The 24,561-nt window shown below is 47.0% G+C and overlaps 1 protein-coding gene across 1 annotated transcript in view; it reads right to left on the bottom strand.

The window, feature by feature from the left end:
• TGOLN2 (trans-golgi network protein 2) overlaps positions 1 to 24,561 on the bottom strand; it is a 137,627-nt gene that overhangs the window by 103,036 nt on the left and 10,030 nt on the right. Inside the window, exon 2 of the mRNA XM_086943452.1 lies at positions 11,324 to 12,321. Within this exon, the coding sequence (XP_086799578.1) occupies positions 11,324 to 12,321 (998 nt within the window). The remainder of the gene's footprint in view (positions 1 to 11,323; positions 12,322 to 24,561) is intronic.

The raw sequence follows: 24,561 nt of genomic DNA, 5'->3' as shown, positions 1-24,561 counted from the left end.
GGCCTGCGACACGTGTGTCCCTCAGCCAGAAAAAAATGGGATCCTCCTATTCTGAAAGACTACCCAAAATAAAATGCCAACAAATGCAATTCCTTTTCCATTCATAGTAACTTCAAAAACATCTTTGCAACCTAGCGCACTTATACTTATTCAAAAACAGCAAGTAGTGCGACGTAAAACACAGACAACTAATGCACCCCAGAAGAGAAAAATGCATAAATAAATAAATAAATAAATAAATACCGCAAATCTCTGCCGGCCTGCGACCAGGAAGACAGGCAGGCCGGCGCGACAACAGGAAGTAGGAGGGCGGGAGCCTACCCCGCCTCCCACGGAAGAGCCGCGATTGGATGGGGCCCTGTTTGGAGCACCGGAGCAGGCAGGAGCCTACTCTGCGCCCCGGTGCCGAAGGAGGGAAGAAGAGTCATGCTGCCGGGCCCTGCAGCTGAGAAGAGCCGCCGCAAGAAGAAAGCCGGTGAGTGGGTTGCTGACGGGGGGGGGGGGGGGGGGGGGGGGGGGGGCGCGAGTGCGGGCGAGCGGGCTTTGTATGTATGTGTGCGTGCGTGTGACTGTGGGGAAGGTGTGTGTGTGTGAGCGAGTGTCTGTGTGCCTGTATGTGTGTGCCTGCGTGTGCATGCGCTCGCCTGTGTGTGCGTGCGTGCATGCAGAGGGGTGGGGGCTGCCTGCCTGCGTCTGTGTGAGCAAGGGCTGAGTTACTCTGCGCATGCGCGGGAACTCTGCGCATGCGCAGGTCAGACGCTCGCTCCCGCGGTGAAAACTGCGAGGAAAAACGCTCGTGACAGATTGGTGTCCTCATTCCCAATAACACGGGCCTACGGGCCACAAAAGGTCTGAAGCAGACACTCTCAATGCTCACGCATTGAGAGTAAGGTCTGCTCGACCTAAAAATATCAACTGATTCTACTCACAACTCATAGTAAAATAGGAAATAAAGACTTATGATGCAACAATGATAGTTTGTGGCCAAAAAACTTGATTCTACGTATAGTTTTCTACATGCGTTTTAGCAGATTGCCTTCATCAGGAAGCCACGTAATGGATGTGTCGGAGAAGTGTCTCAAAAGTTTTGTTTGGTAGTCAGGACCTACTGTGCATTGTAAACATACAGGGAAGTGTAGATACTCCAAAAAAAACTCAAAAGATATCGTATTAGAAGCTCTCAAGGAAGATAGGTCTATATGTAGATATGCCAAAAGGTCGATCCAAGTCCTGATAAGCGCCCAATAGTCTTCTCTTTTCAATAGAAGTCTGGTTATATGTATGCGTTAAGATATTCAGGAGACAGTCTTGTGACAGAAAGATAGGGTGCTTGAGTAGTGTTGTTATACTTGCTGCTCAGCCAGTGTGACTGTGGTGGTGGAATGTTGGTATGTGAGTTGGCTGTGCAATGTTGGCGAGTGAGAGAGTCAATTGGAGGACGGGCTGAGCAGCAGCAAGGCTGCTCCTGATGGGCTCTTCATCACATCCTTCTCAATAAACCTACTTATCTAATCTACATGGAACTGGATCTGCTTTCTTACCCAACAAGTGTGTTTAGTCTTCCCTCTGCAAGTGGTCTTGTGGGAATAGATGTCTCTAGGTGGGTAGTACTGCTGGCAATTTGAAGTGGCCCGCCAAGGCCACATTGTGTGGCACTCTCAGACTGCTCCGGGTTTCTGGGCGACTATGCATTCACCCTATGCTTCACACAGCAAGGCTGGGACAGGAGGTGACAGTGCATTAAGTTCAAGCCCCCACAGGAGACAGATCAATTGGATCCTTTAGGTCTCTAAGTTCAGGCCGTTTTTAGGTTTTGCCTGGCTAAAAGATGCGTTCTGCGCATCTTTTTCGCGCAGGTGAAAACCTAATGAGAATAGTACGGGAGACAGGAACGGCCCCAGTCTTTCATTGGCTAGCTCCATAAATGGAGGCTAGCCATTGGAAGACGGGCCTGTCCGTCAATGCCGGACCAGATTCGGGGGCGTTCCCGAGATTTTTTGGCTTTTGGCTACGTCACGCTACGTCAGCCAAAAGCCCTCAGGAACGCCCCCTAATCTGGTCCGGCATTGAGCCGGCACACGCCTTTCTGTGCCCCGTTCCCACCCCCCTACCGCTGCCTCGGCTCCCAGTTCCCGCCCCCCTACCGCTGCCTCGCTCTCTGTGTCTCCCCGGCCCCGTTCCCGCCCCCCTACCGCTGCCTCGGCTCCCGTTCCCGCCCCCCTACCGCTGCCTCGCTCTCTGTGTCTCCCCGGCCCCGTTCCCACCCCCCTACCACTGCCTATATGTGCACACTGAGACACACATGCATGCACACGCACACACCCGTGTCTCTTGTCTCACCCCTGTGAGGTGGTTTCAATCAAATATTTATTTTGCACCTTTGGAAAATGCAAGCATTTGAAGGGCTCTGACGGGGGCAGCGGGCGGGTGGAAACAGCCTTGACGTGGGAGTGGTGAGGAAGGCCGGTGCAACTAAGGACTGGGGAGAAGGGGAGACAGCACGCTAGCACATGCACTCTTATGGAGTGCAACAACAATAAAAAAACAAATTATCTGCTAAAGTCTTTGCTGTGATGCATCATGGCGATCAGTTGTAAATTGGAGAATATTACCAGCGATCACTTGAGCTGAATCTTTTCTTGTACAGGTGACTGCAGAGCGTCCAGATAAACTTGCCTAAAGACTCCGAATTAGGAAGAGAAATATGTCGACCCCCGCGCTCCCCACCCCCCCCACACTTGTTGACACTGATTCTGACTTATTAAAACACTTGCCACCTGTGCTGTTGTATACAATTCAGAACGTGCCTGTCCGTGTGGTGCACACGTTTACACACTTGGAAAAGCAAATAAAACTCTGAAAGCAGTACAAACTATGAATTGTTTTCAGACATGTTTGTGAGAAGGCATGTACCTGTTCGAATAACATGCTTGTCTGTGAATGCGGACACCACAGAAACCCAGAGGACTGCGGGCCTCCCTGCACAAAGATTTCAAGATTTTACTTGCGCCATGGAGGCACCTATTTCAGAGTACATTGTCTATTTAGATGTTTTTGCTTCGCAGGAAAACACACCACAATAAAGAAGGACATTGACTTGCAAGGTCAGGTGTAAATACCCCAAAATGTGGCGATCTAAACAGGCGATAGACTACGCAAAAAAGATTAATGCACCCTTATAGTGATAGACCGAATACCCTTATAGTGATATAACGAATAGAAAATACTTATAATGTGAAAAAAGACGAATGACTAATTGACACAGGTGTAAATTACTAACAACCACACATGCCTGTAAAATGCAAAGAAACAGTCCAAACAACTTGGCAAGTACAGGATATCGCTGAACTTCAAGGATGTGAGGAGTAAGGGCAGTTAACAGCTACCGTTACTGTGCAATAAACGAGCAGACAATAGGCAGCTCTACATGAGGCTTTGTAAACACACATCTCGCCGCTGTGCTCTCCTTGAAAGTTCATGGCTCTCATTGTGCAAATACGGTTATTTGGGTAATGGCTTTAGGACTTTGGGAAACGTGTGCGGCTCCAGAGGCAGTTTACCTGAGATGGCCATGGCCAGGGGTAGGTTTCCGCGCCTTTCTGCTTCCGTGTCTCCCCGGCCCCGTTCCCGCCCCCCTACCGCTGCCTCGGCTCCCAGTTCCCGCCCACCTACCGCTGCCTCGCTCTCCGTGTCTCCCCGGCCCCGTTCCCGCCCCCCTACCTGCACAACCAGTCCTTGGCCTCTCTGCTGCGTGCACAGATGCACTTGTGTGCCTCAATTGTGAGGGAGGAGCAAGCTGTTTAAATGGACAGGGTGAAAAAGAATATGTGCTTACAGCGGATACGGGAAGCACGTGCAGGGGTGTGGGTGGGGGGCTGCAGAGGATCAAACATGAAGCACGTGCAGGGGTGGGGGGCTGCAGAGGATCAAACATGCAGATTGGGAATCAGACTTGGAGGAAAACGTGCGCTGTCTGCGGCTGCCGGAGCCAGGAGATCCATTATCAAGGTGAGGAGGGGTTAGTGGGTGCTCTAGAAAAACATGCGTGTTATCGAAATGCTCAAAGGTCAGTGCTCACCTTCCTCCCTCTTTCACACTTATTTAACACAGTCTGTTATCGCTTGAGAGAACTTCTGGGGGGGGGGGGGGGAAGAGGGGGTATTCCTCATACAAGTGCGAGTTCCTGTCGAGTGTGTGTGTGTGTAACTTCTACAAGCCCGGGTGGAAACTCTGGCGGGGGCTGTGCAGTTGCACATGTGTCTTCTGGGCGTGCTTGTGCGGCGAGCGTTGGCAGGGTGTCCTTACCCAGCGTGTGATTACTTGTGCACACAAGCCAGGGATGTTTCACGAGGTAAGAGAGTTTCTTATTTTTTAAAAATGTACTTTTTAACACCCTGCGCGGTTCCCCCCCCTGCCCGCACCCCAAAGTCCCGTCGTCCTCCCCCCCGCCCCCAAGTCCCCCCCACCCCTCACCCCGCGCGAGTCAATGCCAATGGCTCTAGATCTTGCAATTGCCGGACCTGTTCAATTGAAAATGCTTGTTATATAGTTCTGATTAGTTTCTTCCTTTGGCATCCTAACCCCTTTTGAGGCCAAAATGAACTTTCTGAATTGTGCTTTCTTTGAATATTAGTTATCTTCATCCAGAAGGTTATTCTTGAAAAAGGAATTGAACTTGGGACAGATCATTATTTTATTGAATATACTTTTGCCTTTCATTTGGGCCATACAGATGATGGCAATTTATTCTACCATAGTTAACATATATCATTTGGTCTGATGAGAATAAAGACGATAACAACTCTGGGTCCTGTCTCATCAGGATGCAACTTGAACCCAGATCATACGCCCTGACTTCTCATGCTTGTAGAAGTGGCCTGAGAGATTACCAATTTTAAGAACTATTTCTTTCGAAGTCTGGAAATGAGGAGGTAAGTCAGACTTATTGTTGATACAGTCTGCATATTTCACAGAACTTCTTTGCAGCTACCTTAAGTCAGTCCTTTTGACCCTGTTGTAACCTTTGGTGACTTTGATGATATCGACCACCTGATGTAACCAAGCTGTAAAAGTGGGGTTGGTGGCAGCAATCCTGGCATGGCTTTGGTATCTGTTTGGAATGACACACTTTTTATTTATCTAGAACAGTGCAAGGTAAAAAAAATGTTTAACACATGTTCTAATATCTTGGTCTTTGACTTGTGTTCGGATTGGTCTACGTGCCATATAGTTCATGGGATTTCTGAGTTGCTGTTATTAAGGGGATGGAAGCTTCTGAACATTTATGGTTGTCCCCGTCCTTATGTTCCCATTTTTGGTTTATAACTTCTTGAACTACAGTAACTCATTATTCCTCTAATAACTAGTATATCTTTTCCGGAAAAACCAACTGGCTCTGCAGATTTTCCTTTTTTTATTCCAGTATTTTCTAAAGTGTTAATTTAGGGAATTGGATATCCTTAAACAAAGTAGCTTAACTTCCTAGTTGAAATATTCTCTCTATAGGTCAGAACTATGATCTTGAAACTCCAAATATATTTCCCTTACATTTTCTATTGTTGTTGAAATATTATTTCTACTTTTTTTTGCCTTGGTCTTCTACAATAGAATGACATTCCTAGCATACAATTCTCCAAAAGCAACCCCACCTCAGCTTACTCAAATTATGATTCAGAATGCCTTATGCCTAAGAGCTGTTTACGTGCCTCTGTTGCCTGCAATGTGTGGGGGCTCGCAGTGTGTGGGGGGCTCTGTGTGGCTGTGTGTGTGTGGTGGTGGGCTCTGTGTGGCTGTGTGTGTGGGGGGCTCTGTGTGTGGGGGGGGGGGCTCTGTGTGGGTGTGTGTGGGGGGGGTCTGTGTGTGTGGGGGGGGCTCTGTGTGGGTGTTTGTGTGTGGCATTTGCGAGAGATTAAGCTATTGGCATTTTAAATGACAATGCCATTTATTTATGTTAAAAAAAACATAAATAAAAATAATGTCAAGAGCAATGCCAATAGCTCTAACTTTAACAAAGGCAAAACCATTGCATTGTAAATGCTTTTTCTTTCTTGGTGCTGTATATTTTAGATGAGGATGCATTTTCTATGTAGCAGCTATATCAATTCTGGCCTCCGTTGCTCCCCCAGCAGCAATGTTCTTCAAGAGGTTGGTGCAGAAGCCTGAGTGTTCGGGGGCTCCTAGTTCACCTCAGTACACTGGCAACTGCATCACTTGTAGGGCCACGTCTATGGTCCTATGATGGAACTTGCATTTAGTCCAGCAGCCCCTGCCATCTCCTCTTCAGTTGTTGACTGCAGGGCCCACGTGTTGTTGCTGGGGTCCAGATCACTGTGCTTTATTTTGTGGCTCCAGCGATGCATTGAAGGGTGAGCTAACTCATCTTGTGTGCCTAGGCAGCAGCCAAGCACGTGATTCAGCTGCCACTTCAGGCCCTATGTGTCTTCAGGGCTGATGCTCCTGCTCCAAAGGTGCTGGGTGCGCGTCTGACAACCTGTGTGGGCCTCTGCACAAGCTTCCAAACTGAGCACCTCCAGGGCCCCAAAGCAGGGACAACCTGCTAGGCCTGGATGTCCCGTCAGTAGCAGCGGTGTCCATTTTGGATGACAAAAATTCAGAATTCTCTATCCTCAGACTGATGGATTGTGGAGCTAAACCGTTGCAGGGAGGTGTCGCCCCTTGGTCAAGGGATTGCCCCCAAGTGGGGAGAGAGAATTCAGCTCTGAATGGGCTGCAGAAGACAAGAGTACTCTCACTTTCTCCCGCTGGGTTGAGGAGCGCTCAGATTGAATCTAAATGCATGGGTGTAAGTGAGTGTGCAAGTGTGGCCTCCCCCCCGCCCCCACCATGCTCCAATTATGGGTTGCCACTGCCAGGTGACAATCTATCTTCACAACTCCGGTGGGGTATCTGGTCCCATTTGGTAGAGGATGTTGTGCCGATTTAGGGAACATCTGAACCATCACTCTGGACCTTACAGTTGTTGTGTTATCGCCAGTTAAACCTGTGGACTCTCTTTCCTTTTTATCTGGTCAGTTGCCTGTATCTAAAATTGTGAACCTGATCTGTGGTGGCTTTTCCATTGAAAATCCACTATTGCGACTGACTGAGAGGCACTTAAATGTTTTGGGAAACCTCATTGGGGCATAAGATGGCACCTGTCCTACTGTTTCCTTCAAGTACCATCTGCAAGCAAAATGGACCAGTTTGTCTCTTTCTGTTACCTGAATTTTAGTAACTGGGCTGTGCCCCCCCCCCCCCCGCCCCCCCACCACCACCACCGATTCACTCATTTGTAACTGAAGAGACCTGAGCGCTTCTAAATGTACAGAGTTGATCCAAAGCCTACCCAGTAGGGTAACATTGGCTTTGGAGCTCAAAGTTAACAACAAATCTAGAGCCTAACATGAGGGATGAATAAAGAATTCAATGTTGAAACTTGGGAGCAGAAGATGATTTCGAATTCTAAATGTGCCATTTACTTATCTGTTAAATAAAGTACTTTGTTGTTATTAAAAACAAGCATTGGCAAAGCAAATAGGTCTCAACTACGTGTGAACTATTGGCTTTGCCAAGTTGTACAGCAGCATAGAGTGGAGTGGTATGGAGTAGAGTATTGTGGCATGGAGTAGAGGAGAGTACAGTGGAGTTCTGTAGAATGCAGTGGCCGTAGAGTGCAGTGGTTGTAGAGTAGAGTGCAGTGGTTGTAGAGTAGAGTGCAGTGGTTGTAGAGTAGAGTGCAGTGGCTGTAGGTAGAATGGCGTAGATTGGTGCAGAGTAGCGTAGTGTCAGAGTGGTGCAGAGTAGAATGACAGAGTAGAGTGGTGCAAAGTAGAGTGGCATATAGTGGCCTAAAGTACTACAGAGTAGAGAAAGTGGTGAAGAGCACAATGGCAAAGTGCAGTAGAGTAGAGTGGTGCAGAATAGAATGGCCTAAAGTGCAGTGGTATTAAGTAAAGTGGTGTAGAGTATAGCGGAATAGAGCACAGTGGTGCAGAGTAGAGTGCAGTGGTGCAGAAGAGAGGGCAGTGGTGCAGAAGAGAGGGCAGTGGTGCAGAAGAGAGGGCAGTGGTGCAGAAGAGAGTGCAGAGGCATAGTTGCCTAGAGTGGTGTGCAGTGGTGCAGTTGAGTGGCGCAGAGTAGAGTGCAATGGCGATACGTGCAGTGGTGTAGAGTGCAGTGGCACAGCGTGGTTAGAAAGTGCCATTGTGTGCAGAGTAGAATGCAGTGGTGAAAAGTTCAGTGGCGTAGTGCAGATAGAGTGAAGTGATGCAGTCCACAGTGGCATAGTTGCAGTGGGGTAGAGTGGTCCAGAATATAGTAGAGGGGCCTAGAATAGAGTGATGCAGAGTAGAGTCGCGTAGAGTGCAGTGGCATAAAGTAGGGTGGCGTAGAGTATAATGGCGCAGGGTGCAGAGTTCCATGGTGCAGAGTACAGTTGTAAAATAGAAAAAAAAAGGCGTGCAGCTCTATTTTCTTTTTTTATTTATTTACTTTTGATGCAATTGCGGCACCGTTACTTTAGATTAAGATGTTTAAAGTTAAATCGGGGCATGCTGTGCTTATGACAAAAGTAAGAAACTTGAAAAAAAGGCAAGAAGGGCATTTCTCTCCTTCTAGTTGTTGAACTTTGAAGCAATTGCGGCACCCGCGCTTTAAGATGTTTAAAGCTAAAGCGCGAGTGCAACATAAGTAAAGAAATAGAAAAAAAAGCATGCAGCCACATGATTTCTCAGTTTAATTTAATTTTGAAGCAATTGTTGCACACACGCTTTAGCTTTAGATGTTTAAAGCTAAAGCGCAGACATGCCGTGTTTGTACCAAAATTAAAGAAGTAGTAAAAGAAAAGCATGTGACCGAGTTTGGCAAGCCGCAAAGAAGGTAAGAAAGGCGTGGCTGACATTTATGCAGCTGAGGCTTGCCACACTGGGGAAAAAAAATGCATTGGGGAAGAGCATGTCCTGCCGGCAGGAAGGAGAAAGTGCTTTCAGAAAATAGTGCTCCCATGCTGTAATCAAACCATGTGGATTAACAACACATGTAACAGGGGAAGTCCTCATGGGAGGTTACAAAAGGAGGTACTAAGGAGGGACAACTAAGCCTATTGTCGAATCAAAGGGAAACATCACTTACAACGAAACTGTTACAACACACTACCATTACGACGCATTGTGCTGGGGGGCGCTCTAGGATAGGGAATAGGTTTAATTTACTGTCCAACACCTTCCCTACTATCCATGGGGACTGGAGTTGGAATAGTAAATTAAACTATTCACTATCTAGCGCCCCAAAGCACTATGCGTTGTAATGGTATGCGTTGTAAAACCCGCGTTGTAAAAGCATGCGATGTAAAAGCATGCGTTGTAATGTCGTACATCCGAACCAAAAGCCACTATTTACAGAGGAGAGTAACAAGAGCCAATTAAAAAGATGGGTAGAAAATGAGCAGAGGTTAAAGTCCAAACCTAAGCGCTGCCTAGGCGAGACCTAAAAAGCACTGAATGAAAATAGAAGTTATTGAGCGTTATGTGTCACACTAACTTTTAATATCTATCACAAGACAAGAAGGTGAACGTTTTTATGACATACGAAACTTGTTTCCGAATGCTGTAATTGTGACAAAGGTCCAATTGTTTTAGAAATACGTAGTTGACAAGATCTACACACACATTGAAGATCTAGACTAGTATTGTGAATACAAAAACCCATACCAGAATATGAATATGGTGCAAATTAATGTTCACAGACAAATTCTCAAGAAGAAAACGTAATCAGTGTGGCTGTGACTAAGGTGTGCCCTATACCCACACATTCTACTAGTTCCAAATGTGACACATCAGGGTTTAACGTGCCTAGAATACAACCGGCAAACAAATAGCCAAAAAGATCCACTTACTTATTAGTTACAATGTAATTCACATGCGACTGATGCATCATATTTAAAACGGCATGCATTCAGCAAGGAAAGCACAATTCAAAATCGACTACTGTTTTGATCTTTGATCTCTGACCCATAATGGGCTTCATGAGGACCACTGACTTAACATTCTGGTAATGCTAGCCAACAAAGAAGAGCACAACGAGGCATAATGTAAAATACAAATACTGCACTTCAATGAAAAACAAGCATATGAGAAACCTGTACATACTCTGAAGTGCCCACTTTGAACAGTTGTCCTCCATGAAGTCCCATACTTTCTGGAATCAGGGTGCTAGGTTTTATTTTAAATTCTATGGCAGAGGAACCTTCTTTGGTGACAACCTTTATTTTTATACTGAACAACTGGTCCCTGGGGATGGGAGTAGAGGGTATTTGAAACAAGACCCAAATTTATTCTTAAATAATGAGAGTCCCTGCTATGGTAGCACAGATTCTCACTTCTACTAAAGAAAAAGCTCCACCTGAGCATTTGCAAAGTTTAGTAGCTCAGTTGGTGCAACCGAATACTTCCTTGTCAGATGAATGAATTTCAAGGAACAACTTACAACATGCTGATCTTCAAATTCACAGAAGAGGAGCCTGGTGTATAAATAATAAATACACACAGGAGGTCCCGACTGATGTATCAAGTCTTTCAATGTTCCTCTTCTCAAGATCCCCGGATTTTGTAAAGCTCCTTTTGGATGGGTCCTCTCTGATCCAGGCACACCACCTGTGAAATTCTCTGCCTCAGAAACTGCACTCCATCAGCAACCAAACCCCTTTCTAGAACATGCTCAATACCTGATTTTTTTCTTGGCAAACACTGCTGTTATACATGTCCTTTGTTGTCTCAGTGTGCCAATTCATAATGATGTTGGCTTATCTAGGCTCAGTTAACATACAATAAAATGTTACTCTGTAGTTCTTGAAACCACTTTGGAGCTTGCTACATAGTCGTTGATGGAAGAAGTCATGAAACAGGTGTTGCCTCAATACACGGTTACTGTGCTATGTCAAAACGGAAACAGGGCTCTTGCGTAGCATGCTGGTGAACTGTAAATCACCCAACAATCAAACGATATGCTCAATTTTACCTAAATTAAGTAATAGGAGCTAATTTCTTCTGAGAAACATGCAAAGAAGAGGGCTGCTTAAAAGAGACAAAGAATGGCTTCCCGTTACCTTAACCAATACAATCTAAATGAATCAGATCTATGCTTTATCCAACCTGGCAAATCTGGGCAGGAAACTCACATTTCATACAGATTGATTTAAAAGAGGTAACAGCACTGCAAACAAGAAACGGTGAGAAATATTCATAGAAAGGCATTGGTATGCACAAGGGCACTTTACACTTTTAAATACAAGTACTTCGGTAGACAGAGGACATAAAACAAGACATACCTTTCTTTTATTGTGGTAGGCGATGTACAAACCAGCAACAAGAATGGCTGTGGTCACAAGGTAGGCAAAGAAATGACTGTTTTCGGACTCCTCTTTGGAAACATTGATAGTCTTATCGTGCTTACTGTCTGAAGATTCGCCAATGTCATTTAACTTCCCCTCCTTCTGACCTGGAGCATTATCATCTTCATCTCCACCGTTTGCATCATCCCCCTCTGCATCTTGTGCTTGGTCAATACTTTGATCTGTTACTTCATCGCCATTTTCCTCTTCCCCGTCTGCTAGGTTATCAGCTTCAGGGATGGCATTATCTGCCTCCTCATCAGACTTCCCATGACCAGCTGCTGCATGAGTCTTTGGGGAATTAGCATCAGCCTTTGGAGGGGCAGGGTTGACTTCCTTCGTAGGGGCGACTTCCTTTGGAGGGGTGACTTCCTTCGGAGGGGTGACTTCCTTTGGAGGGGCGACTTCCTTCGGAGGGGTGACTTCCTTCGGAGGGGCGTGTGGAAGAGCAATGGCCTTTGGAGGAGCAGGGGCGTTTGTAGGAGCAGCAGCGTTTGCAGGAGCAGCGGCGTTTGCAGGAGCAGCGGCGTTTGCAGGAGCAGCGGCGTTTGCAGGAGCAGCGGCGTTTGCAGGAGCAGCGGCGTTTGCAGGAGCAGCAGCGTTTGCAGGAGCAGCGGCTTCTGCAGGAGCAGCAGCGTTTGCAGGAGCAGCGGCATTTGCAGGAGCAGCGGCATTTGCAGGAGCAGCGGCGTTTGCAGGAGCAACGGCGTTTGCAGGAGCAGCAGCGTTTGGAGGAGAAACGGCGTTTGAAGGAGCAACGGCGTTTGGATGGGCGCCTTCCTTCTGAGGGGCGCCTTCCTTCTGAGGGGCGCCTTCCTTCTGAGGGGCGCCTTCCTTCAGATGATCGTCAGAAGCCAGGGTGCCAGCCTTTGGAGTGCTATGGATGCCGGCCTTCTGAGAGACATCAGCTTTAACATTACCTTGTCTGGAGTGACCTAAAAATAAATAAAAGGGACGTGAAGATTTGAACAAATTATGATTCAGTTCAGGAAGGTCGTGATGTAAAATGCTAACTGAACGGATTTTAAAAAAAAATCAGCATTTCAAACAAACACTGTACATGTCCATAATTATGCATGTAATACCATTGGTAGTTATGCTGCTAAACTGTAGTTGGTGGATAATGAAAATAACAATGAAATGGTAATCAATGGAATATAGTGTAAATGCTCCATATTTACAACGGGTTATATTAGGTGTGAGGGGACAGATATCCCGGTGGAGTGGGCGAAGACTGTCAGCCATGCTAATCTTCTCGATGGAGGAGGTGGGCTTTATAAACAGACTTTATAGTGTGAAGTGGGAAGAGTTACTCAGATTTAATTGTGGAAAGCATTCCAGTGGATGGGCGAGAGGCTGAAGGACCTGAATTTGGATGGGATGTCAGGTAATATGGTACATCTAGGAGATAATGGCTTGCATAGCATAGTACTGATGAAAAGCGTAGAGAGACAGTAATGGAGAGCACTGCCTTGAAAATAACTGTAAGAACAGTGTCCTATGTTTAGCTGACAGACAGCCATCTGTTGTGGGTGAGTAGGCGGGAGTGTGTGTGTGTGAGAGAGAGATGTTACATATTTCAACTGTGCAAAATATGAAGATTTCGTTCGGAGGGGAGAATTCATACTGGAGGTGTCCTCCGAGGACGCGGATGCATTATTCAGGGTGTTATTGGGAGATTTGGTGGGCTGGAAAGAAAGAATATTTTGATGTTCAATATCTGGAAACTTAGCTGTGTTTGTGCTAGTGAAGTCAGACAACTTAGGGCACATTATAAGGCTGACTATCACACCAAACATCATGGTGGATGAGGCCGATGTCAGTGCCAGAAAGGGAGCAGAATTAAGAAGGCAAAACGGCTGGAGACTTGCAAAACAAACCACCTCAGTCTACAAGGAGTTTAAGTATGGGTGTATTCTGGTCCATATAACCCCAACTGGTGGTCAGGTGTTAAGAGACTCTACTTTAATCCTGTAGAAATGATGAAAAGGAGAACATGCCATTAGTGAGAATCCAAAGGAAATGGCATCATTGTGGGAGGCGGTGCATTGAAAGAAAGACAAACAAGCATTTACAATGCAATGGTTTCGCCTTTTGAAAAGTTTGAGCTATTGGCATTGTAAATGACAAAATTTGTGTTTATGTGTTGGGTTTTGTCATTTACATTGCCACTAGCTTAATCTCTCGCAATGTGAGACCTATTGTACCCGACGGACGAGCTCAACAGACAGCAATTACTACCACACCCACACACCCAGAGCCACACACACACCCACCCAGAGCCCCACACACACACACACACCCAGAGCCCCACACACACACACCCAGAGCCCCACACACACACCCACCCAGAGCCCCACACCCACCCACCCAGAGCCCCACACACACACACACACCCAGAGCCCCCCCCCACACACACACACACACCCAGAGCCCCACACACACACCCACCCACAGCCACACACACACACACCCACCCAGAGCCACACACACACACACCCAGAGCCACACACACCCACCCAGAGCCACACACACCCACCCAGAGCCACACACACACCCACCCAGAGCCCAACACACACACCCAGAGCCACACACACCCGCCCAGAGCCACACACACACGCCCAGAGCCACACACACACACCCAGAGCGCCCCCCCCCCCCACACACACACACACACACCCAGAGCCCCACACACACACACACACACACACGCCAGGCGAAACCTAAAAAGTATAACAAATGAAAATGCAGAAGGAATAGGCAATATACAAAATGTACAACCTCTTTTTACAAACTACTGTAGCAGAACCACAACAGTGCTAACCTGAACATTACCAAAAAAGTGCAGTCTATTCTAAGGACTGAAAATCACTTTAAATGCTTTCGACTGTCTCATGGAAAGAATACAAGAAGTGTGTACACAAAATCACAAATTGAAGGAAAGCAACGTTGGGCTGTTCTTTAAAAAAGTATGGGAGGCTCCATGCATGCATCTGTGTTGTCTGCGGCCAATGTGTGTTGTAATAGCAGGGGATCATTGCTAAAAACGTACCCATCACGCCATAAATAGGCCTACAAACTTCTAAAACAAAGAAAAGGGCCCTTATACTGATCTGTCAGACCAGCCAATCGGGCCAGTCCGATCCTGGTGGTCTGTGTACACGGATTGAGACTGGGCCATGTGGTCAGGTGGCACTTGAACCCGGAGCCTCTGTCTGCAGGGTCACTGTTCTACCCGCACTGTCGGCGAAGCGATGCCACTGAGCGCACAAGAGGTACAGGATAGTGCTGATGGGCACACATGTGACAGCGCTGCTGAGGTCCCACAAGATATGGAGCAGTGCTCATGAGAATGCACAGGGCACGGAGCAGTGCTGCTGAGAACTCACAGGGCAGGGAGCAGTGCTCCCGAGAACTCACAGGGCAGGGAGCAGTGCTGCTGAGAACAAACATGGCACATAGCACTGCTGCGGAGTCTAAAGAGGGTACGGGCAGTGCTGCTGAGAAAGCACAGCCAGAGCTGTCGTGCACAGGGTATGGGGCAATGCTGCTGAGAACAGGCACGGAGCACTGCTAAGGAGTCTAAAGAGGGTGCGGGCAGTGCTGCTGAGAAAGCATAGCCAGGGCTGTCGTGCTGAACACGTATAAATAAGCAGTGCTGCCGAGCACAGTGGCGTAACGAAACTTGAACCCCCCCTCCGAAAGTTACATGGAGAGGGCCCCCACGCTCCAGACCCATTCAAGCATGCCGCCCGTGCACAGTTCTCAGTGCCAGAGGGCCCCCCCCCCTGTACTGTCTTGCACCTGATTAGTCGGGAGCCTTTTCTTGTCCCAGCCCTTGGCCAGGGTTGGTCCTCGTACCATTCTAGGTCAATATAATTTGTGTGGTATGTCCTTGTACCGTTTTCCCTTTCCACCCTTCCCAGGTACCAATGTTTAAAACTATTTGCTTGAAGTCTCAGAATACTTTTCTTTTGCATTAATAATTATTTTCTTACTTGAAAAATCCCAGATTGCATTGCTTTTGTTCTTGACTCATAAAATATTGCATAGATAAAGTGTTTAAAACGTTCCTGAGTCTGTGGTTATTTTATGAAGGTAAATGTTATTCTCTACCTATTATTCTAACTCCCTTGATCCTTAGATTTAGGACTTAGAGCACAAGTGACAAGGGTTTGGTAAGTCATGGTGTACAAGTATAAGTCCTAAGGTGAATAAAACTCTGATAGGCAGGAAGTTAAGTTGGATTACCGGTTCAAAGTGTGAATGTTCAAGGGCCCAGGTGAGTATGATAAACTGAGCCGGTAAACACGCGCCATCAACAGCATCACTGCAACTGCACTCCCCCCCCCCACCCCCCCCAAAAAACGTATACAAAAAGCACCAAATGTCACTAGGGAAATCAACATGAAAGTTTTTATTCATGCATCAGTTTGTGCAGCACACAAAGATCTAGCTAATAGACTGTTTATCTCTGGTCAATCGGGTGCATTCCGGCGGGCAGACTATCTCCAGCTTGAAACGCCAGGTTTCAAGCAAGTAAGAACTCTCAAACAACATGTCTAAAATAGCATTCTCCTCTTGATTGAGACGACGATCACCTCTTTCCGGAACCGTCAAGAGGGAGCTCAAAATTTTACTTTCCCGACAACATTTTCCAATGGCAATATCATCACTGTAGCTGCAAAAACTGAATGCAGCTAAACTGTATACCGCTATGTTTTAGAGTTGGTGTAGACAGTTTTGGTTTTTCTAGTTTCATGACCGTTGGTCTTCAAGGTGGACCCATGCAATACCACTCTGTATAGGTAGGAGATGCTGTGGCCGTGGCCTAGTGGCTAGAGTTCCACTTTAGAACCTGGGAACCCAGGTTTTAATCTTGGCTTGGGTTCAATATCCTGTGATTCTGAGCAAGACACTTAATCTGCCTGTGCCGTGAAATATATTTGTGTAATGCCCACTTGATGTACATATCCTACTCAGATCCCAATGCACCATATCCAACTTGATCTACACGGTCGGTTTGCTTCTCACCCCATGTAATATACAGAGCTTCGCTGCTTCCTAGTTAGAGTTACTCTCTATAAATACTAATACATACCGTACAGGTGGAACGGGAGGCGGTAAAAGAATGACTATCTCCAATGCACTATGCATGAAGAATCTGTATCGTGGCCGTAATAGAAAGACTACCTTCAAACCATTTTGAGGGAAGAATCAATGTCCTATTGTTCTAGGTATGCATGTTTTCCTTCTCTCACTTACCTGTAAAGCACTCCGTTGCCTAGGTGCGTTAAGCAAAATTACTAAAAAATAAAACGCACTATCACTGTTTTTTTTACATTTGTTTTCGAATACAGAACACCTCATCTGTGTATCAAACTGAAAAAATGGTGCTACCCAAATGACCTGTGAGTTCACTGCTTTCTAAGTTCTGCTTCCCTCCATTCCCAATGAACAGAACCGAAAGCACAGTTCATAAACAAACCTCGTCCTCTTTTTTCGGTATGAAGAGCAGAATGGGTGCCATGAGCCTACAGACACAAAGCCGACGTTAGCCAACCTTTGAACAGCACTTTTTGCCATTGTTGGATAAAGTCCGTAGACTCAGCTGCATCTTTCGCCGTAAACAGCACAGCACGCACTTCCATCCGGCAGCAAAAAAAGCGCAGCACACACAAGCGCGCGCACATACACCTCAACACTCCGTCATCCCTCACAGTGACACGCATCTAGCAACTCGCTTTTCGCTTTATACATAAAAATCGCATAAGCGCACAGCTCTTTTCTTCTCCGGGTTACGGTGATGGTTACACCAGAGAGGAAAATGCCTAGATAATGGACTGCTTACCCCAGAGCAATGCGTCATTCCAATCTAGCATTTTGGTAAATAGATTTTAATTCTAGTACATGCGGAGGAAACTGTCAGCTGCTATCTCCTACCGCCTCTCCCTGCCCTCTCTCTGCTTCCTGTTCCGGGTCATAAGGGGGAGGCGAGAGCATGAAGGATTGGAAAATTGCACTTCCGTTACAGGCCGAAGCAAAGACTGAAAGAATTACGAAACAAGCACCTACGGGGACACGAACACCGGGGGCATGGGGACACGAACAGCAGGGGCGGGGGGGGGGGGGGGGGGGGGACATGGGGACACGAACAGCGGGGGCGGGGGAGGACATGGGGACACGAACAGCGGGGGCAGGGGGGGACATGGTTGACACAAACAGATTGGGGGGCGGGGGAGCCCAGGCACACGGTCAGCGGGAGAGGCGGGAAAGGAACGCACTCACCTGGACTTCTTCTGGCGGCCGTGGTCGGCATGAAATGAGGAAAACAAACACCCAAAAAAAAAAAACGAAACTCCGCCCACAGCCCAATGACTATGCAAAAAGGGTGGAGAGGGAAAAAAAATGCAGGAACGCCCACGAATCTGGTCCGTGAATGACGGACAGATCTCTGTTTCAATGGCTAGCCTTCATTTATGGAGCTAGCCAATGGAACAGAGGGCGGGACTAAGCAGTACACTGTAGAGACGTAAGATTTCTCCTGTGGGCGGAGCTAAAGCTCCGTGCCCCAGGCGAAACCTAAAAAGGACTAACAAGAAGCACTTGCCTAAGTTATGAACCTCAAGGACCCATTGCAGCGAGGGCACAATCTAGGACCACCCCCACAAAACAAAGCAAACATTCACCTATACACATCAGACTGAAAAACTGTAGAGGGACCGATTTATCATAGTTTTGCATCGCCCTTGCACAACAGAAAACCAAATTACAGACTCGCCAAGTGGATTGGTAAATCTTTTGCAACACTGTAGTGCAAGGCACTGCCGTGGGGCAAACTTAGAGGCTGGGGGAGTGGGGGAGGGACGGGGGGGGGGGGAATACATGTGTTTTCCCACTCATCCACCCAAGCATTTTGACACATTCCCAAATTTACCAACACTGATAGACATTAGTGTGTTGATTGTACTAGAGGCAGACAAAGGAAAATCTTTCCTTGTTTAGGTTTATAAAGTATTATGCAGCACACTTAAAGAGAAAATGATTTGCGGCTTACTTCTGTGCAGGAAGGTGCCTCCAAAAAAACGAATGCAGGCACCACTGCAAAACAGCGCTTGAGTGTTGGCGCAGAAGGAATGCACCAATTATATGTGCATATGTCGCAAACCTGCCCTCTCCCTTATGCAGCAGAGTGCCTTGCGTGACAGTAAGATTAATCCGCCCCAGAGTTCCTATAATATCAAAGTTGCAGCTCAGCCAAACATGTTAGAATAGTTAAGGATCTCCTAATTCGGATCTAAACGCTAGGTCAGTGAACCCTCCCCAACGCTCCGTGACCCTCCACCATACATTGGTCTCTAAAAGGAACGGCACTAACCAAGTGGACAAATAACCGTAGGCTTTTAACAGACACATTGACCTACAACTGTTTGAATGGAGAGTTCTGTAGGAACGTTCAGTGGAGAGAAATTGAAAGTTTCCACTCCGAATATAGAGATGGGGAGGTCCTGAACCAATCCCCAACATGTATGAGCGGCATTCATGGTGGAAAGGCAAACTAACCTGGGTAGAAAACCAGCTGAACATTTATTAAAATACATATTGCCCTTGTAATCCCCCAAATTATAGATATGAGGAAAAGCTGTGAGTTGATCGAACTACACACAGCTCGATGCTAATACCCTCAAAAGCCGGCGTTAGAAATGTGTAAATTTGCTAATTGCTCTCCACGTCAGATGCCAGAGTATACGTCCGTGTAATTTTGTGTTACAAATTAAAGTTACATGGTGTTAGATCGGTTTAGTTTGATGTGAGCAAAGTAACATTACAATTGCCAGAATTCACCAGGTTGTCAAAAGAAAGCCTCGCCCAGAAACAACGTGCCAAACCTACACAGTCACTGAGGAAAAGAAGCCGGTCATAAACTGCAAGTTGACACCCACAAAATAACAGCTCCCGCTGCACAACTCAAGCAAGAAGAATGACCTGCCTACGATATCCACCAACAACGTATCACTAAACCCCGCCAGGAGCCCACATGAGAACGCAGAACAGGCCTCACTTAAAGGCAACTTAAAAGTGAGCCACGCTGGAGCCATTAAACATGCACGAACAGCTGCCGGGGAGGCTCCCGCACGATTCAACGGAAATCCACAACCATCCGGTGAACCGGGTAATAGTCATTAGAACATTTTTAATGTGTAGCCCCGTTCAGTGCCTCCCCAACTAACCTCGGACAAGGACTGCGTGAAAGAAAGAGAGCGGCCGCGCCGCCTCCAGCAACTATATACTATGAGCTTGTGACCAATCACAGGCCGTCAGCAGCCGCGCGTCACAGCACGAAGGCCCTGTGCGTTGCCGTCAATCAACCCAGAAACTCGTACAATTGGGTAGCAAGGCGCTAGTGAAGCTACTGCAGGCACGTCTTTCATGGATATAACAAGCACCACGAGCACAGGGAGGGAGGAGGGCGGGAACGGGCACAGGACAGCGGGAGGGGGGCGGGGGCGGGCAGGAACGGCGCACGGACAGCGGGAGGGGGGGGGATCACGCACGCACGCACATTTATAAACAACATGCTCCTTACCTGATCGCCTCGTGGGAACTCGAATCTTGCAGCCAACTCCAACAACAGACACTTTGAAAAAAAAAAAAAACAGGCCCACTCGAAGAAAAAAAAATAACACCCACCCACCGCCGTGATGACGAACAGAAGTGGGTGGAGAGGGAAAAAAATCACGGGAACGCCCCCGAATCTGGTCCGGCCTTGACGGACAGATCTCTGTTCCAATGGCTAGCCTCCATTTATGGAGCTAGCCAATGGAACAGAGGGTGGGACTAAGAGTACACTGTAGAGACATAAGATTTCTCTGGGGGCGGAGCTAAAGCTCCGTGCCCCAGGCGAAACCTAAAAAAGGAGGAGGAACGAACGCGGAGCCATGCTGACATCCACAATTAGAACTGTTGACATAGTGGGAGATGCAGCAGGAGATCAGTCTTAAAATCAATTCAGTGTAATGTAAGTAATGGCTAAAGAGGAGAATGCTGCTACCAAAATTGGGTAATGTTGGTAACTGTCATATATGAGGAACTAGTCAAAGACAGTAGCAAGGAGAGAGAGGACTCCTGAATAGAGGGCCAGTAACTTATTGGACTAAAGGTTCAACAGGCCCCTTTATGTCCGAACCCCTTATTAACTGTAGTGGTACAAGAAAAGAACACAGTATTTAAATCCCAAAGTTCTATTCACTGGATTTTATAGACTAGAATCTTCATTCCTTACTCCTGCAGTTTCGAAGACAGGGATCAATTCCATGGCCTAAAATCCCCCCAGCTCTTAGAACAATAGAAGAATCCATTGCCTTCAGGTAAATTCTGAAAATCTTTCATTTACCAGTTCCCTAGTCCCAATACTTCTTATTGCGCTCTACAAATCCCTCCAGCAAACCCAAAATAAATGTTTTTAACCCCTTGCATGTGCATGACGGAACCACGCCGTCATGAGCCACGGACGGCGTGTGCTCATGACGGCGTAGTTCAGTCATGCGGCTGCCGCTCCGCCCACGCTGCATTAATTCTCCGCCTGTTCGGGTGAAATAATGAGTGGGCGACGTGACCATGACGGAACCACGCCGTCATGAGCACACGCCGCCTGTGACTCATGATGGCGTGGTTCCGTCACGAGCACGTAAGCGTTGGGCACATCCCCCACCATGCTGCGAAATTTGTGCTGCGGCGAAGGGGTTAAAATTGTTTATGTGTAACATCAAACTAGTTTCAGCAGTATAGAGGTGTGCTCCTCATAATAATGCGAAGATGGTGCATAAATTATAAATGTAAGTTATACCTAAAAATGTAGAATTTCTAATGTTTGTGTAGTTTAAGTGTGGTTTGTATAGAAAAAAAGTTTATAACTGGCACCTTTGCTTTTTTATTTAAATTTTAAGTTTTTTAAAAAATTCGTAATAAAAATGTTTTTCAGATAGTAGAGTCCTGTGTTGCTGAGTGTAGTGTCGTTATGTGTAGTGTCATACAGTGCAGTGGCTTTCAAAAACAAATGGAGGAGTACCCCACTCCTTTTCAGCCACATGTCGCAGTGGAAGCCAACCTTGCTGCCCCATGGCCGCTCACAACCGCCTTGTTCTCCCCAGCAAAACTCCCACGCACCGAGATTAACGCGAAGGAGACTCTGCGCTGGGCCTGGGATGGGCTCTGTAAACTCTCCAGCTCCAGCATGCTCTTCACGGATGCCATGCCTATCGCTCATCATCCAGCTTTTGCCCCCCTTCTATCATCCGGGATGGTTAAACACGCAACCCGCTTGAGGCTTTCCACAGTGTCGGACCTCTACCCTGGGGACACATTTTTCTCTCTTGCTGTTGACTCCGGGCCCATTGACACTCTGCTCTACTACCAACTAAGGCCTATTTGCAGGGAGCGTCATCCCTAGTTTTCCCAGCCCCCTTCCTCGATGGTCACTCTTGACTTCCTTTACACCTCCCCCTCCCCCCGAAAGTTGGTCACTAAGATTTACGCCCTTACACTAGCAGCATCTCCCATTTCTACAGACTGGGCGCGAGTAGTGTGGTGGGAGGACCTGGGTGTCTAACTCTCTCAAGAAGACTGGCTTTATTTTTGCAATCAGATTAAACGCCTATCCCCGAATTACCGCCTGCGCCTCATCCACTTTAAGTGTTTGCATAGGCTTTACCGTACTCCTGCTCAGCTGCACAAGATGGAACTTATCCCCAATGATAGAGGTCTGCGATGTTCTGCTCCTGCGGCAGACTTCTCCCACCTCGCTTGGTTGTGTCCTTAGAACTCCGCATAATAGCGCAAGGTGTGTGCCGCTACTTCCGAGATCACCTCGTCGCTGTTCCAGCCTGACCCTCTGCTTTGCCTTTTAGGCATCGTGAAATTGTGCCCAGATGCCACACGCCACCTGACTGCGATGCTTCTTGTCCATGCGAGGCGTAGGGTCTCCATGTGCTGGGGTCGCAGGCTTGTACCTAAGGTTGACACTTGGCTTGAGGACGCTTCGTGGTGTCAGTCACTCCTGTTCGTATTCTGGGACCTAATGCTGGCCAAATCCCGCCCAATTGACATATGTGGTCTACTGGTGTCTTACCGCTTAATCCGTAACTCTCAGCATCCTGCGACCTCCACCGCGCTCTCCGCTGCGGCCGCTGGTGATGGTCAGTGAGTTGCTGGCTCCTCGCTCACTCTCCCTTCTGCTCCACTAGCTTCTCTCCTTCATTGAATGGGCCTCTTCTCATAGCTCACACTACTCCCCCAGTCTTACCACAACGTTTTCTTCTTTGTATCGATATCATGCGTTACGTGTATGAGGCAACATCTGCTGCATAATAAGGAATGCTCGTATATAATGTCTTGATATAGTGCACTCTTGTAACCTGCTGTGCACATCTGTGCAATATAGATTTTTGAAAAATATAAAGAAAAGAAAAACTTCAAACCGATAATTGTAGTCCTGTGGTTTAACACTGGTTGCTCAGACGCAGACTCGCCTCACTCCTCCTTTGCCATATCTCCGCTCACCAATCACTGTGTATTAGAATTTAATGTATTATTTTCATCTCTTGCTCCAGCGCGTCTTTTGTTTTCCAAACCTTTTCCCATTATCGCACCCATCTCTCCTGCGCTCTGCACACTTCCTCATTTCTCTCCTTAACCCACATTTTTCCTGATTCTTTCCCAGCTCCTCTACTTGTTAGGCTCATTTGCTCATAGAATCCCTTTTCTCTCTTTTCCCGCTCACAATCATATGTATTTTCTTCCTGTTTCTCCACATCTCTTTATTAGTCTGCGTCCTTGCCCCTAGCCTCTTATCAGTATCTCTTTTTACAACGTTTCTCTGCATCACCTCGACCTGTACTCCCTTCTCGCTAGCATCTTTTCAGTTGCATGGACTCCTACTTCACACGACTTTCTTTCCATAGCCCTTTCGTCACTCACCGCTTCCTAGCAGCCCTCTTCTCATACCACTCCCTTTCCTTGTTCTTTCATGTGTAATTTTTGCCACATATTATGCTCTCCAAAGTCTACCACGTGTTTTCAGTTTTCCACCTACTTCTACACGCTATTGTGTTTATATCCAGACTCAGTTCGGACCCTACCGCCCGATATTCCTGCCTCTGCCACATCCCTACTGTAAATCTGGCATCGCATTCTCACTCTTCTTTTAAATTTTATGTCCAGCTGTTGGTGAGCTGGAAGCAGGGTGATATTTTTTGAGCGGGCAGTGCTTTAAGACTGTCTTATCAGGGCTACAATCCAAGATGTTTTGCTTGTTTCTGAAAGCGTGTGGTTGCGAACAGTCTTAATATAACTCTGAAAGATTGTATAAATGGCCAGTGGTAATGGAGAGAAGGTGCAATTAATTACAGCCCAGCCCAAACGGATGAGTGTTTAACAGTGTATACATAAAATATAAAAGACCGTGCAGTCCAGCCTCTAACAAAGACAGCTTTATTAAACCGTGGGAGATGCAATGCTATCCAAATCTTTTCACAAAGCCGATGAATACATGCCCCACAACACATACAGGGGCACACCGCTGAGTTGTCAGTGTAAAATGTGTGATCTCAAAGTATTTTACATTGGTTGCTCCACTGTTTGTGTGTCTTTTGACACCCCTTAGTACGACAGTTGGAGTGCAGACAGAAGGCTACCGAAAATACATATGGTGTATTTTATTTATAGCGAAGACACTAAGATTGCTCATTGATTTTGTTGAAGGAACCAGAGCAGTGCATTCATACCTAAATTGCGATTGGCCCATGACTCAATGTACAATAAGAATTGATTTATAAGTTGTGGTACATCCCTCGGTACAGGGGTTAAAAGCCAGATTCTGTACTGGTGTGGCGCTGCACGGGGACGCCCCCTAGGGCAGCACAGAGACATTTCTCTCATCTATAACACACAGTTGCCTCACTTCTAATTCATGTTTTCCCACCTCTGCTTCATGCTGTGAATACTTGCTGCAAAAAACACAGTTGATGGACAGAATGTAGAACAATGTCATACATTCACCCCAGTACAAGGATCTGGGCCTAAATCCTTCGTTTTTTTGCACTCCACACCACCCTGGGTTAGACACTGGCTATATGCAAATCAGCTCTGACCCTGTGCCTCATGCGAACAGTCCAGTC

The sequence above is a fragment of the Lissotriton vulgaris genome, chromosome 11 (genome assembly GCF_964263255.1).
Source record: "Lissotriton vulgaris chromosome 11, aLisVul1.2, whole genome shotgun sequence".
Lineage (NCBI taxonomy): Eukaryota > Metazoa > Chordata > Amphibia > Caudata > Salamandridae > Lissotriton > Lissotriton vulgaris.
The sequence above is the reverse complement of the archived record's forward strand: the minus strand, read 5'-3'. Positions and strand labels throughout refer to the sequence as shown.